A 15,115-nucleotide genomic window follows, 5' to 3' on the forward strand; every position below is an offset into this window, starting at 1 on the left:
AGCTTAAGAGCCAATTGATACAGGAAGCACTGACGTTGTCAATAATCAGTGAAAGTAGTAAAGATAATGCTGGCAGTACAGCAAAGATCATATCGATAGGCCCTTCCAAAAAAATCCGTTCACAGAGCGGACTGCGAAATCAAACGCTCCGGAAATTCCGGTGGGTGGTGGCGCCACCATGCACTGTGGTGCCACCAAGTCACGCCGCCTGGGCCGCTCGCGCCCGGGTGTAGGCAGTTAAGGTCCCACCTATCGGGAGCTTTCTTTTCGCAGACCGCCCAAAGGCCGCCTCCGCACGCTTTTTTGACCATGGGCCTATCGATATGATCTTTGCTGTAAGAGACGCGATACTCGGAGTACTGTAGCTTTTCGACCAATCCGGACGGGGGTGTGACCACGGACAGGTTTGCAACGATCCGGACAGGCGGACAGGTCAGACGTGACAGCGGACACATGAGATATTGCGGACACCTGCCGGCCGTCAGGCCGGCCAACCTGCAGCTATTTGCCGCCATGGAGGGGGTGTTGAAGGCTAACTGTGTGTTAGCCTTCGTGTCATTAGCATTGCAGCATTCCCTGCATGTTGTGAGTGTCCTCGTGCCGCAGGCCCCGGAAAATCCGTCCGGAACAGCTAATAGTCACATCCGGACACCACCTGTGTGACCGCGGACAGAGTGTCGGATTCCGGACAGGCCAAGGTCCTTGTGACCTGTGACCGTCCGGATTGGTCGAAAACCTACAGTATACGCGTGTGGTAGGCTCGTTAACCAGCCTCTAGTATATAGGAAGAAAAAGTCGTTCCTCTATATAGAGGCTGGATCCTCGTATGAGGGGCTTCTGAGAGGTCCCCCGTGGGAACGGCGGAGTTTGACCATGCCGACGGCGCGGCCAAAATGCGTACAAAACTTGAGATGTGAAGGAGGCAATGTGACATACGACGCATACAAAAATTTTTGCATAGCTTCCAGGAAATGAGTGGCAATTTTTTCAGCACTTTTCGCCGGCTGAACTATTGTGCAATGCATTTATTTTCCTACTGCACAGAGGGAGCTCGGCGTTCACCCGAGCAGAAGCTCGCGTCATGATCATGTGCAAATCATGTGAGGGCAAGCTGCCGTTGCGCCGACGTCAATATTCAAACTCAACGTTTCCCACGGGGGACCTCTCAGAGGCCTCTCATACGAGGTTCGAGACTACGCGTGTGGCACAACTTGGCTATGTTGCCCGTGGACCAGTGACGCTCGCGCGTCTGCCCTTTTCCCTCCATAAGCTCTTCATCCTATTCTGCCGCAATTCGCTGTCTCGCCCGGTTGACGATCACGATATTTATGTCCGCCGTCTCCTTGCCGCGCCGTGTCCACCTTGTCACGCCGTCCGTCCATCTCTGCTACTTCTTAACAGCCTACTCTGACGCCCACGCAACTCGGACAGAGTCCATCTCGCAGGCCTGGATTATGAAAGTCAGAGGAAGTAGCGTTATGCCCGTAGGACTTTGGCATATGAACGCGACTCGGCCTAGACTCCCTGTACAAAGCGTCTCAGATCGCGTTGGTTCGGAGAATCGGACAGGGACGATGCGCTTGCGAGTTGCACGCACCACCGGGTGTCCCTGGCAGCTTGCATGGGTGCCGCGTTCGATATGGAGATCGTGCGCTGCCTCTGCGAGCCGATCGACCGCGTTTTCTGCAATGCATTTCTCGTGATTATTCGTGCGCCTTCACTGGTTCCTAGTCTTGTCCATGTCGAGTTGCATGCAGATGCGCGCTCCTATTCAAAGCCCCACGCGCCCTGCATTTATGTATGAGTACGTTGTACAAGCACCGCCACAGCGGGGCATTGAACTCACCACTAAGGAGGATGGCTACCGATGTCTGGAATCGAGAAGTTCGCAGCAGAATGACGAGTGCAGCAATTAGCTCGTACCTGGTGCGCACACTGCAGCGCCAGACAGATCATGTCCCGTCTTCGATAGCAGCAGCCACCGTGTGCTACCGCATTGTCTTCTTGTGGTCGAGAGGCCAGGGCACACGGAGGTCACCTGAGATAGGAAAGATGCAGTGGCCGACCCGAGCAAGAACGGGCTTTGAGGATATTGGGGCGTATGAAACAGTTGATGACGCGAGTGCTTCCTGGTTGACCGATTTTCGTCTGTTCGGTATTGCCTTTCAAGGGGGTACGCATGAGCCAGAGCGCACGTCTAGCAGAAAGACCGATGATAACCATCCTCATAAAGAGAGTGCCAGGCTGCCCACATACCGTCTTCTGCCCCAAACACTGTGCGTAATCCACGCTAAGGAGGTCAGTCCTGTGTTCGGGATCGCTTTCGCAGGTTGACTGCTTCGTGCTCCGTGTTTATTGACGACCTGTGACTCCGCGGACTGGAAAGCGGCGGAACGCAGTGCGATTTCAGTGCTCTGCTCGAGCGATAGCCTTCGTGGCAGCGCGATAGCCCCAATGCATGCGGATCGGCGTGCGAAGATAGCAGTCCGCCAGCGTCTCCTCCAATCGCAGTAAGTTACCTCGACTAGGCGATATACCATTGCATAACGAGTTCCTCTCCATCATGAAGTTCAAAGTATAATTATTGTGTCTCGAAAATATATTTATGGTACCAAAGGAAAACCCACAATTCTCTCGCAGGACGAGGATGATACGCTCTGAGGGGTTGTAATATCAATTTCTTACGCGGACTTCGCGCCAACCCTCGTAGTCGACCAGGTTGAGTCCAACCACACGGAGATGGTGGCAACGGTCGCGGAGGAACTGCACATCAGATAGCTTAAAGAAGGTGCAGGCAGTTTCACCGTGCCGGGCATACAACGAAAAGTGCTTGAAGTGAAGCTCAATGATATCTGGGACGGCCACGGAGAGACATTCGAGGAAGGGCATGTCCAACGCCAGATGTCGGCCTTTGACGACCAGATGCTTGAGCCTGCCCATGTGAAGCAGCGGTTCCAGAGTACATGGGGTGATCAAGAGCTCCCGACGTTTCTGAGGAGTGTGCATCTGGTCACGCGAGCACGCGAACTGTCCCATGACCCATTTCAGCTCGACTAATTCGCGAATAAAGCGCGTTTTGACGAGGCATTCCAGGTGGTGTCGGACGGTGTCGGCTGTAGGACAGTCTTCTACCTCGACGGAAAGTGCCTTCAGGCGCGGTGAGGAGATGTTACCAAGAAGCGCAAGTGTCCCTTCCGCGAGTGTATCCAGACGCAGAGTGAGAGTTATTAAGTTAGAAAACGCGTTCCCTATGGCGAGCGCTTGCAATTCCAAGAGGTCCTTCGCCACCACGCCGAACTCGGCATGCGTTAAGGTTTGTCTTTCCGCTAGAGCTTGAACTACGAGAAGTGGGATAGAACTGAACACATAATACAGTCGATGGAGACTCTTTGTGCCTTGCAGGACCTGCGCCATTTCATCACCTAGTTCCTTCGACATAGGCACGCCTATTTGCAAGGACTCGAGGTTACACAGGCGTGAACTGAGCCGCAGCTCCTTCAGAGTCTTCACTACGACAGGAGTGGCATTGTGATACAACACCAACTTCTCCAAGTTTTCTCCCGGTAGGCGTGTCGCGAGGGGTAAAAGGTCGTCTCGCGGCATCTTCCAGTGTAACACGCGCAATTTTGGGAGAAGGACCGCTGTAGACCCAAGTTCACGAAAGACTGACTGTATCGTAGAAACCGTCAAGTTATTCTGCGTCCCGGACTTCCATGTAAATGTCTTGATGCGTGAGGCGTAGTCTTGGAAGGGTTTCAAATCGATTTCGCGCGAAGACCATTCGACGTTGGAGGGGAAGCCTAGCCACCGCTGAAATGCCTTACGATTAATAGCCGGACCTCACTTTATTGAAATTATTTACTTACGAACGTCTGAGTCGATGTAGGAGGCTTCTCCGATGCTGCCTTGTGGTGCCACCTCGCCCACCTCGAACTGATCGCACGCCATGCAAGTTTGCTCAAATCCCTCGAGTACTGCAGTAATCAAACCAAAGAGTTGATGATAACAAGGCGACGTGGTTGAAGGAAAGACTTACAGTTTTGCCTCTGCCAGCATCCACTAGTTCCCATGAGTAAGGAGGAAGCAGCTTAAACAGGGGCAACAACTTGTCCATGTCCTCCCAGATGATGTCTAACGATGGCGCACAGATCGCTCTGCAGGTCCTGGCTATCCGTGCCACCTCGCGCTTTCCACTTGTTTCGTAAATCATGTAGATGATGGGCCGTACGAGTTCGTCAATCTGCAGGCATCTTGCCATCGGGGAGAGTTGTAGTTCTTTAGATCCACCGTGACGAACACGCGAGACGAAGTTCTGAAGGGTCAGCATGGTAGACGGAGAGGAGGACGACTGATGCTGTCTGTGGGGGGAAGAGGCGAACAGAAGAACTAAGAAAGACGCGCTTATATACTTGAGAGTATTCGATGCTGTGCAACCAGAACAATAGAGATAACAATTGCTTGAAAACCAGATTCGAACATGGGCTCGATGACAACGAAACAAGCATGGCATGCCTATCGTTGACGCAGTCCTCGAATCGCTTTGAGTCAGAAACACCGCCACAACGTCGCAAACTCAAATGTTACCGAGGAATGAAATCGACGTGGCGTCGTACAGAATTAAAGGATATGTTGACGGTCGATTTGTATTGCCACAGCTTTGTCTATCGCCAGATTCACCGTACATGTCGGTACCGCAAAGCTTCCTAGACTTGCCTGCATACAACAAATTAGTTCTGACCAGTAACAGAGGAGAACTCATCGACCGTGCCCAAGAGTAGATCCTTGCAGTTGCAGACTCGACAGCCGGTCGTTTCACCATTGCAGTTTACTTGAACTCTGAGGTTTCAGATTCAGCAAAGGACGGCCGCTAATATAGCCTGTAAGAAATATGCAGATTGAAGATATGTATATATCACAGATGCCCACTAACCTTGATCCATTTCGCGTTGTACAGGGTCAGCCTCCGAGCCTGCAGCGCTGCGCTGGAACCCTAACCACATCGGGATGACTCCTCGCCCCTACGCTGCACTTATGATCGTTTCTGCTTGAGCTTCAGATGTCGACGAGAATCATTGCTGATCAACCGTCTCCCAAATGTATGTGGAGAAATATGAAAAACTTTTGTACTGCTATGCCTGCCCGTGGAGCAGTGGTATTTTCTGAGGCTGGCCAGCTTTCCCGAGGCTTTCCTCATCAGCGCGGGTTTCCTCTTCCAAAGCATTTGACTGGTAAAAGCGTGGTTGCGTATTCCGTTATACTGGTTTTCTAACGGAATATTATCCTTGACTGCTGTCTTAATGTCAGCCTCGCCGGTGGGACCTGTCCGATTATGACCTAGTCCCTCAGATCAATGAGGACTACTGACAGTATGATCCTCCACTGTTTTGGCTTGTCGCTGTCGCGGTGGTGTGCCCTAGTGCTGAGGTGAGATCCCTTGACATTTCGGAGAATCTCCTCGCCAGTTCCACCTGCGATTTTATTCAAATCATTTCGTACACTCTGAGTTTAGCCGCCGCGAGGCCTTCCAGCTAATCCCGTTTTGTTCAATTCCTTGTTCTGCGATTGCGACCGACGCATCATGCTAATACTATGTACGGCACAAGGACTAGGCGAAGCCGATGCCCAGATGAGCTGCTCTTCGCGGAAGCCGATACCCACATGCGCGGAAAGGCGGGTGGATTCACTCGTCGCTACCTGTTCACCAAGCTAAGGGCTGTCTTACTCATTCTAAGTACAGAAACTGGCTGTAAGAACATCTTACGCTCGTATGGCAGGGTCCTCCGTGCGGGAAACCCGTGTTTGATGCGGTGCGTTGCGGCTCGATTCGCATGGCAGGACTGATCTTCTGACTGTGTACTCGTGTGAACAGCACGTTCGGAGTCTGTTTCGGAGGAGCATTCGGCGTTTAAAGACGGGAAGGTGGTCTCGCCGCTGCTGTCTTTCAACCACGAACTTTTGTACCTCTCACTATATCCTGCATTGCGCGTGGAGAATGTCGTTTTACAAACGTCAGATTTCATTGTTTTCTGGTTTTCGGATGACTGAAAGCCCAATATCCACTCAGTTTTACCCTCAATAAAACTCTATATTTTTTCCCGCGTATTCCGCGCGAAGCCGATCACCGCCCTCCCGTTCGACGACGAGGACAAAGTTGTCGCGGAATCCCAGAAGAACGCATTCGCAGACGTCACAGAAATCCTGAGGGATGCGTCAATGGAGGACGAGGATGCGGCCACTGAGGTTGCGGTACCTTCGGGCTTGACAGCTGAAGGGATCCAGGAGAGCGAGGAGGGTAAGCAATCGGAACTACGCAACGTGATCTGTGCCAGCTCATCATTTTGTTTCGGTTTCGCTCTGAACTCTCCAGCTGTCATTAGCAGTGGGTCAGTGCCGGACCCTGCAGTGACCTCCCCCTGTCCTTGCGCACGTAGGTGGACCTTTATCATTGTTAACTCTATTCTCACGCTTTGTTGTCACATCCAGCACGTCCTGAGTTGATACAATTGTCAGACTTTCCACTTGACACCGTGTATGGTACGTTTGTTGCCTTCCAACCATATGTCAATCGTGTTTGATGTATGTTATGTCTAGATCCACTGTTTGAGAGGAATGAGGATGTTCCTCTGATTGGTCTAGGACTGATGGGCCTCCCTGAGCACATCAAGGATACCAGTACTATATCAGATTCCTTGGATAGCCCCTGTGCTAGTTATTTTACCCATAACAGAATTCCTGGTAATGTTTTGTAATCTTACCAGGCAGACCTTCATGTGTAGTTATCTCATCTTGCTTGAATGTCTCTCACATGAGACTGTCAAAGTCTGTTCTATATATGAATGTGACTATTCATCCTGTTTTAAATCTATATTCTAAAATGATTATACTGAGAAGGTTTAGTAAAGATGATACAAAATTACCTGAATGGTCATTAAGAGACAGAAATCTGGAAGATATCTATTATGCCAAGAAAGTGATGTCATCATAACCAGAAAGCACACATGAACATGAGAAGCAATGTGACCAGCACTATAGCACACATGACACTATCATGGCAGCAGCTGTGTCCAAATCCTACAAGACTGCTATCAATGTTGGGTAATAATGAACCAGACAAGAATTCATGGAAACAGAGATAACCTGAATGCATCTAGTCCAATGTTGAACTGTCTCGGAGTTCCACAAGTTGAACGTATTTGCTATGAGTATATAACTGGTACCTGTACTAGTTATTTACCCATAGCAAATGAGTTCACCGCACCAACCAGCACCAGCAGTCAATCATGGTTACCTGCGAAGTACGGACTAGTTAACAGATGCATACAAGACAATGCAGTGGTATCTCACATGAACATTTCACAATGTTATTTCTCCTTCGGTATGCTTCAGTCCGCTCCTGAAGTGCTTCAAGTCATGGACATGTACGCATACTCGAAGTCTGTGTCGCCCCCAATAAATCCGCAATTCAAACGTTATCTGCAGTTTAGTGAGCTAGATCGCATGCATCGTGCTGTAGAAACGTCCGAGCCAGTATAAATCTGGGGATGACGATGGTCAGTCAATGTAGCGGCACGGAACGAGCAGTGGGAAGCAAAAACCGATCTGACCATCCGTCCATCGATCGTCTATCGTATGAGGTCTCGCCTGTATATACCGACCTCCTGCAGATGCGCTGCACTGCCTTCGACCCACGAGATTCCACAGGAACGGGAGGACTCTGGATGGACTCGATTGCACAGCGAACCATCGAAGACTTCCAGGAATAAACCACATTTGCTATGGGTGGTAAAACAGAGTTGTTTGCTTTTCCCGCATAATGAACAACCCCCGGCATTGACTGGAGCTAGTAGTCCGCGCACAGCCACGGTTATCTGCGAAGTGCGAGAATCAATAGACGGAGAGAGGATAATACTGCGGCATCTCACAAAGACAGTCTACCACGAAAATATTTCCGCTACGAAGCTTCAGTCAGCCGTAACTGAAGTTTTTGCTGAGAACGTGCACGTATACGTCGAAGTCTGTGTCGCTACAAACTCAGAATCAATAAACCCAAGCTTGCCTTGAGACTAGTAAGCTGGATGGCATCATCGTACGGTGAAGGGATACGAGCCAGTAAATTACGGAAGACTACGATGGTCAGTCAACGTAGAAAGCAAGAGAAGAGTTGGAAAGCACGACTCATCGATTGACTGCAAAGCCTCTATCGATTATCTTATCAGGAATCTTCCGTGTGAGCGCTAAGTATCATCATCGCCATCTACAGTACCCTCTTTGGCAACTGCACATCCACAGCCTCAGGTATGTGGCTTCTGGGTTGAACGTTGAACGCTGAATGTCGAACCGTTATATTTATATCTGATTTACCTGCGCGAAAATGTGCATCTATTTAGGACCAGTCTTGGCCATTCCTGTCTTCTCCGATGCGTCACTGTACTACCCCGAACAACATTACAGTGATCTTAGGGGCAGCATGCCGACAAGTTACCCACTATACGGCAATCCTCCTCGAGCCGTAAACCGTACGAAGCAGCCCCAAACTTCGGGCACAAGGAATCCGTCACCGATCGTCTCCCGCAGGACGGTGCGCATGTTCAATGGGCGGACCAGGCATTTCTACACAAACCTTCCAAGAACTCATGAAAATGAAGGCAATCCGAATGGACCTGATTCAATGTTGAACTGACTCAGACTCCATGAGTGAGCCAATTTGCTATGAGTATATAACTGGTGCTCACACGAGTTATTTACCCATAGCAAATGAGTTCACCGCATTGACTAACCGGCACCAGTAGTCTATCATGTTTACCTGTGGAGTACTGGCTAGTGAATTAATAAACACATACTAGACATTACAGCGGGCCCTCACGGACGGTCTTTCATGACGTTATTTCTCCGATGGTAGGCTTCGATTCTAAGTTTACAGAAGTCCACGATGGCCAGTTAACGGTAGAAAACGTAAGACAGAGCTGGAAAGCAAAAAATCGTTTGACTCCAAAGGGGAGGACTGGCGATTCCATATGGACGTTGCAAAAATTCACGGAAACGGAGCTAATCTCAATGGACTTGATTTGATACTAAGCTGTGACGTCTGAGACCTCCACAAGTGGAATCAATCTGCTATGAGTACACAACTGATGCTTGCACCAGTTGTTTACCCATAGCAAAGGAGTTCACCGCATTGACCGGCACTAGCAATCAACCATGGTTATCTGCTGGCTAGTCAACGAACACATACTAGATAGCACAGCAGTTTCTCACATGAATGGTGATTCATGACGTTGTTTCTCCTGCGGTAGGCTTCAGCCCGCATCTGAAGTACTTCAACTCAAGGACAAGTATGCATACCTCGAAGTCTATGTCGCCCGTAATGAATACGTGTTTCAAAAGTGGCCTAGATTTTAATAAGCTAGATCGCATGCACCGTGCGGCAGAGAGGTCCGAGTCAGTATAAATCTGGAGAAGACTACGATGGTCGGTGGAAAAACAGAGTCTTTGCTTGTTTTTCACCCATAATAAACAAGCCCATGACAATGACTGGAGCTAGTATTCTGCGCACAGTCACGGTTACCTGCGGAGTACGAGAATCAATAAATGGAGAGCATGATAATACTGCGGTATCTCATGAACACTGTCTGCCACGAAAATATTTCTGCTATAAAGCCTCAGTTAGCCGTAACTGAGGTACTTGCTGACCTGCATGTATACATCGAAGCTGCGTCGCCACCAACTCAGAATCTGTAAACCAAAGCTTGCCTGGCGTCTAGTAAGCTGGATGGTATCATCGTACGGTGGAGGGTGGAGAAATATGAGCCAGTAAATTTGCGGTCAGTCAACGTAGAAAACAAGAGGAAGCACACCTTATCGACTAACTCCAAAGATCCCCGTGCCTCCATCGATATCTTATCAGGGATCTTCCTGTGCTGAGCGCTATCACCGCGATCTATAGTATGCTCTCGGCTGCACACCCACACTTCGCAGATATGTGGCTTCTGGGTTGAGTGAAAGTTAAACCACCATATTTCTTTCTGGTTTACCTACGCGGAATGTGCGTCTACTTTTGACCAGTCTTGGCCAATCCTGTATTCTCCGGATAAGTCGTCACTGTCATGCCCCATACAACATTACAGTGATCTTACTGGTAGCATGCCCACGAGTGTACTACACGTCAATTATCCTCGAGCCACAAACCGTACGAAGTAGTCCCAACTTCGGGCGCTAGGAATCCGCCACCGATCGTTCGTTGCCTCTAGTAGGACGGTAAGGTTCAATGGGTGGACCGGGCATTCCACACAAACCGTGCAAAAGTTCATGGAAATGGAGCTAGTCCGAATAGACTTGATTTGATGCTGAGCTGTCTCAGACCGCCACGAATGGAGCCAATTTGCTAGGAGTATATAGCTGATGCTCATATCAACTATTTACCCATAGCAACTGAGCTCACCGCATTGACTCGCACTAGCCAATCATGGTTACCTGTCGAGTGCTGGCTAGTCAATAGATGCATACTAAATAGTATAGCGGTGTCTCACGCGAACGTTTCACGATATCATTTCTCCTACGGTAGGCTTCAGTCCGCCTCGTACTTCCAGTCAGGGACATACCTCGAAGCCAGCGTCGTCCGCAATGAATCCGCGATTCGAACATGGTCTGGAATTCAGTGAGCTGGATCGCATGCAGAGTGTAGTGAAGAGGTCCGAGTCAGTACAAAGTTGGGGAAGACTACAATGGTCAGTCAACGTAGGGGTACAGAACGAGAAGTGGCGGAAGCAATCGATCATGTATCTTACCGTAATCAGGCGCTCGCCTGTGTCACGCGTCACGAGCCACGACCGTACTTCTGCAGATACATATGTGGCTTCTCCTCATATTTATTTAATCATATCTGGCATGCCTGTGCGGAGCGGTCGCGAAATGCCTATTGAGTATTCTTTCCTTGCTACTATGACCAGAACGATCCCATCCAACAACTTGGAAATGAACGCGCGGTGCACTACGTCTCGTATCCGGAGCGAACGTCATCTCCACAAGTGGTGCAGCGGATAGCGTGGTCTTGCCCGCAATAATGGTCTCACCCACGCTATGGAAAGCGAATTACATAGACGTGGGTTCTCTCGTTTCTGATTTCGCTGATTCACGTATGGCCGCAGAAGAAATTATCAGCCTCTGGCGACGAGCCCCGACGTCAGCCGAGAGTCATCAGTCGTCCTCCTAGAGAGTCTAACGACAACGGTGCGCAGGAATGAAATCCATGCACAAGTAGCGGAAACACGCGAGTTAATGTTTGGTGTCAAGGAGAGCGCGAACATGAATTCATGTTCTGCTGCGGAGAATACGAAGTGTGCGTTCTCTTCGTAACTCAGCACCATACGCCACGTGCTCCAAGTCGTGAGGCGCTCTTTTTAACAAAGCGCCTTCAAGTCATGAGAAGTCATTCATACGGGTCCGCTCACCTGCGTTATTTATCCGATGTTCGACCTTTGTCTCCGCAGTTCACGAATTTATGCAGAGGGTCGGATTTGGATTTTCAGATCACGCGTCTCGTTTGGCCCTCCTAATAACGGTGTCGATACCCCCGACCCTTATCGCGAATGGAAGAAACGCTACGCATGCTCTGTCGGCAGCAAGGTCTCAGCTATGCATCCATTAGGACCTTGATATGAGACGATGGGCGTCTCTCTGCCTCTCCCGCAGTGGGTGATCTCCAAAGTCTTTTTCGGAGGATTTTCTACGCTAGTGTGTATGCTCGCAAATCGTAGATTCTCTTCTCGTGGCCTGACCTATATTTCTTACTGAACATTGTGAAATACGGACTGCGGCGGTGGAGCTATGAGATGGCTGCTAGTACGCGCAATCGACAGGTCACCCCCTTCTGCCCTTGGACTACCAATAACTCTGGCTGTCATACGTTTATCCCCTACGTCGCACGACCCGGTCATATTTCCGTGAGTTGCACTCGTCCGCCTTGGTCGCTCCCCGCTTCTCCACCGTATCGTCGTCGTGGACATGTCTCGCAATGTCAACAATTACACTCTATTTATGCTGTCACTCAAGACCTGCCAATCTTCCGCTCGTCATCCTGTCTGTCTCCGCTACTCCCGCCCTCATACTGATCCCCCCGAAACATCTCGGTCTGATGCCCTCTCGCCTGCTTTATCGACCCTCGTCCTTGAAAGGGAACAGGGCTCATCTCATGCACCGCTGATCCGACGATCACAGTACGGCTTAGTATTGCCTCCTGTACCAACGTGAAGTGAGCTCCGTCCATAAAGTGTTATCCCGCTGCTCCTGGCTATGCGTCACAGAACGAGACAAGGATGATGCACCTTCGGAGTCGCAGGCGCTATCGGGCGTTGGATGGGTAAACAACTGTCATGGTTCGTCTTTCCTGGTCGCTCGCGTGGTTCCTAAGTTATCACTTTTACGTTTCTCTTCAACACGACTCAGAAGCCTTCGCTATACTATATCGATGGTCTTTCCACAAGCGGGAAAGCAGCTTGGCATGACTGTTGCGGGCGAGAAGGGCTTGTAATAATATTTATTGCGATGATCTGCATCGTACTTAGGAATTTCTACTATCTTAGTGTCCGGACCAAAATTGTCCTATATATGTGTGTCACACGACAACGTTCGGACGTACTAGTTCCATACTACTCCGCCCTCGGTGGCACTGGTGGCGGAAGCGCTTTGTCCAGCAGATAACGCACGCGAGACTTCCGACCAACGTTTCGTCTGCTTACCGCGAAGCAACAATGGAATCCGCGGCCACTCGTTCCAGGTGTGACTCAACGCCCGAAGTTGGGGGAACAAGTGCCGCAAGTACCGCAGGGCGATTGTCGCATCGGTAATATGTCCCCTGTACACGCACAGCTGGCGCACCTTGGAGCGCGACAGCCACGCGTCTCTGGGCATCGCAGCGGAATCGACAGCCTGTTCATCCGCATTAATGTCGAAGCCCACTTCGCGCAGATGAAGGCAGTGTTCCGCAAAGGGCAGCAGGCTGGAAAGCGGGATGAACGTGCTTCTGTCTGCTCGTGGGTTGACGGGGGGCCGGGTCTCCGAGGAGAAACTGTTACCATGTCCGACGTGCAGCCTCTCGATCACCGGGAGCGCGACTGCAAGGCGAGCCAGGAAGGGCGCGTCCACTGCGAGATGAGGTGAACGGATTGACAAGCGCGTTAGCTGTCCCATATTCAGCAGCGGCGCCAGCTCCACAGATGTTATCTTGAAGAAGGCGAGCGATGGTTTCACGTTGTCGACGACGGGGTGCTCGTGATTTAGCCCTTTGCAGCGAACCTCGAACCAAAGTTCAAGCAGGGTGTACATGAATGGCGACAGAGCGAGGAACTTGAGGTGCTCGTGGAATGCGCTCGCGAATGGACAAGACACCGGTTCTAGAACGAGCCGCTGCAATGGTGATTGGAGACTCTTGAGCAAATTGAGTGTCCCGATCCCTAGCGTGTCCGGCGTGATGTAGAGATGCTGTAGATGGGAAAATCCACGAGGTATCACAGCAGTCCTGAGGTCCTCAGAGCGCACGCAGAACCGAGCCCACGTCAGAGACGGCAACACAGCGAGAGCACATATAGCAGTGACTGTCATTGATATATTCGCAAAAGACACCTTCTGAAGCACGCTCGTGGCCCGCACGAGCTGTATAATTGTGTCCTCCGCTGTTGGATTTCTGGAAGAACCATTAAGTACCAGTTGGTCGAGTTGCATGTGATCGAGAAAGACGTTCGTCCCTGTGAGCGCACGTGAAGACATTTTGGAATCTATGTGGGACAATTCAATTGACCGTATGGCGGGACCGGGCAGTTTGAGAACCAAGCAGTTAACTTCGTGATTGTATAATGTCCACTTGAGCGAACGCAGGTTAGGAAGAGAACCACCGGGAGATGACCACTTCCCAATAACATGCAGCAGCGTCGGAATGGCGATATCATCCAAGGTGGTCCAGTGGAGGTTCTTAATCCGCGCCGAGTAATGGGCAAACCGTTTGATGTCTACATCCACAGTCGTCATCTTACCCAGAAATCGAGTGAGGTGCATCTGACCGCTCTCTAACTGTGCAAGTCGACGAGCGTCAACGTCGGGAAACCCTACCAGTTGCTGCCACAAAAATGTTACCAACTAACTAGAGTCATCACAAAGCATTTCACTCACGAATCGACTGTAGAGGCCATCCTTGACAGGGATGTCGTACCATGTGTCCGGCGGAAGCGTCTTGAACAGAGGCACCAACGTGTACATTGTCTCCCACAGAACGTCCAAAGCAGGATCCAAGGTGGCCCTGCAAGTCCGAGCGAGGCTGGCCAGGGTGCTTCTGCTCAAGCTTGGAGATAAGTCAGTGGCCACAGAATATCTGGCGACCAACAGCAGCAGCTCAGAGATTCCAAGACACCGCTCTGCCGGGGATTGTGACCGTTTATCTGCGCTGGGGGAGTTAGCAGTGCTTGTGTCACCAGCAGATCGCAAGGTCACTATAGTGTTATTGCACGGCATGGAAAGAGGAAGCCTGCTGTATGGGCAGAGGACGGTCGAGAAAAGTGGGATGTTGGACTGGAAATTGCACCGACATTGCACGTTATATGTACCGTTACTTACTTTGTAGAGCTCGAGGTAAACACGAGGCGTTGTCAAAGGACGGACGAGCGACAATGCAGTGCAAGCACAATGGATGACATTGACGCCACGTTGGAAGAAAGAAGCGGCCAAAAAATCTGTTTATGCCGTCACCCAGGACCAAAGCGGAGGCCTTGACATAAACATTATTCATCCAAGTTATCCAGATGCGAGAGATTCATTCAGAAATGCACGAGGAAGCGGACAGATATACAACCTGCTGCAGGTGCCGTTAATTGGAATAGACTCAAATGCGAAGCAAAGAGGATGCAGTTCAAGTTACTGACAGAAGACAAGAAGCTATCACGAAGATTTGAGACAGCTCTTGTAGAGATGTGAACTTAAGGCTGAGCGAAAGTTCACTCACTGCAAAACCCAGAAAATCGTAGGGGCCGAAGACGCGCCGGTTAGATGTTGTACGCGGCGTCTTCGGAGTTTCACTTCGTGTTATCGGACACCGAAGATTTTTGAAGTAGTGTATCTTAGGCTTTACCAA

The 15,115-nt window shown here is 50.4% G+C and overlaps 4 protein-coding genes across 4 annotated transcripts; 2 read left to right on the top strand and 2 right to left on the bottom strand.

Moving 5' to 3' along the window:
* Nucleotides 1-1,896: 1,896 nt before the first annotated feature.
* On the top strand, nucleotides 1,897-2,334 carry SCP_0607450 (hypothetical protein; the record flags this gene model as incomplete). The annotated part of the gene is made up of 1 exon (XM_027759877.1): nucleotides 1,897-2,334. The coding sequence occupies one exon, from the start codon at nucleotides 1,897-1,899 to the stop codon at nucleotides 2,332-2,334; it is 438 nt and encodes a 145-aa protein (XP_027615678.1).
* Nucleotides 2,335-2,673: 339 nt separating this feature from the next.
* On the bottom strand, nucleotides 2,674-4,327 carry SCP_0607460 (hypothetical protein; the record flags this gene model as incomplete). The annotated part of the gene is made up of 3 exons (XM_027759878.1): nucleotides 2,674-3,810; nucleotides 3,867-3,974; nucleotides 4,037-4,327. 3 exons carry the CDS (start codon nucleotides 4,325-4,327, stop codon nucleotides 2,674-2,676), a joined length of 1,536 nt encoding a protein of 511 aa, XP_027615679.1.
* A 1,665-nt stretch (nucleotides 4,328-5,992) lies between these two features.
* Nucleotides 5,993-6,749, top strand: SCP_0607470 (hypothetical protein; the record flags this gene model as incomplete). The annotated part of the gene is made up of 5 exons (XM_027759879.1): nucleotides 5,993-6,008; nucleotides 6,065-6,292; nucleotides 6,368-6,427; nucleotides 6,484-6,534; nucleotides 6,592-6,749. The coding sequence occupies 5 exons, from the start codon at nucleotides 5,993-5,995 to the stop codon at nucleotides 6,747-6,749; spliced, it is 513 nt and encodes a 170-aa protein (XP_027615680.1).
* A 5,884-nt stretch (nucleotides 6,750-12,633) lies between these two features.
* Nucleotides 12,634-14,247, bottom strand: SCP_0607480 (hypothetical protein; the record flags this gene model as incomplete). Its single annotated transcript, XM_027759880.1, has 2 exons — nucleotides 12,634-14,106; nucleotides 14,161-14,247. 2 exons carry the CDS (start codon nucleotides 14,245-14,247, stop codon nucleotides 12,634-12,636), a joined length of 1,560 nt encoding a protein of 519 aa, XP_027615681.1.
* Between the last annotated feature and the right edge of the window lie 868 nt (nucleotides 14,248-15,115).

Source organism: Sparassis crispa (genome assembly GCF_003851025.1).
Source record: "Sparassis crispa DNA, contig_000005F, whole genome shotgun sequence".
NCBI lineage: Eukaryota > Fungi > Basidiomycota > Agaricomycetes > Polyporales > Sparassidaceae > Sparassis > Sparassis crispa.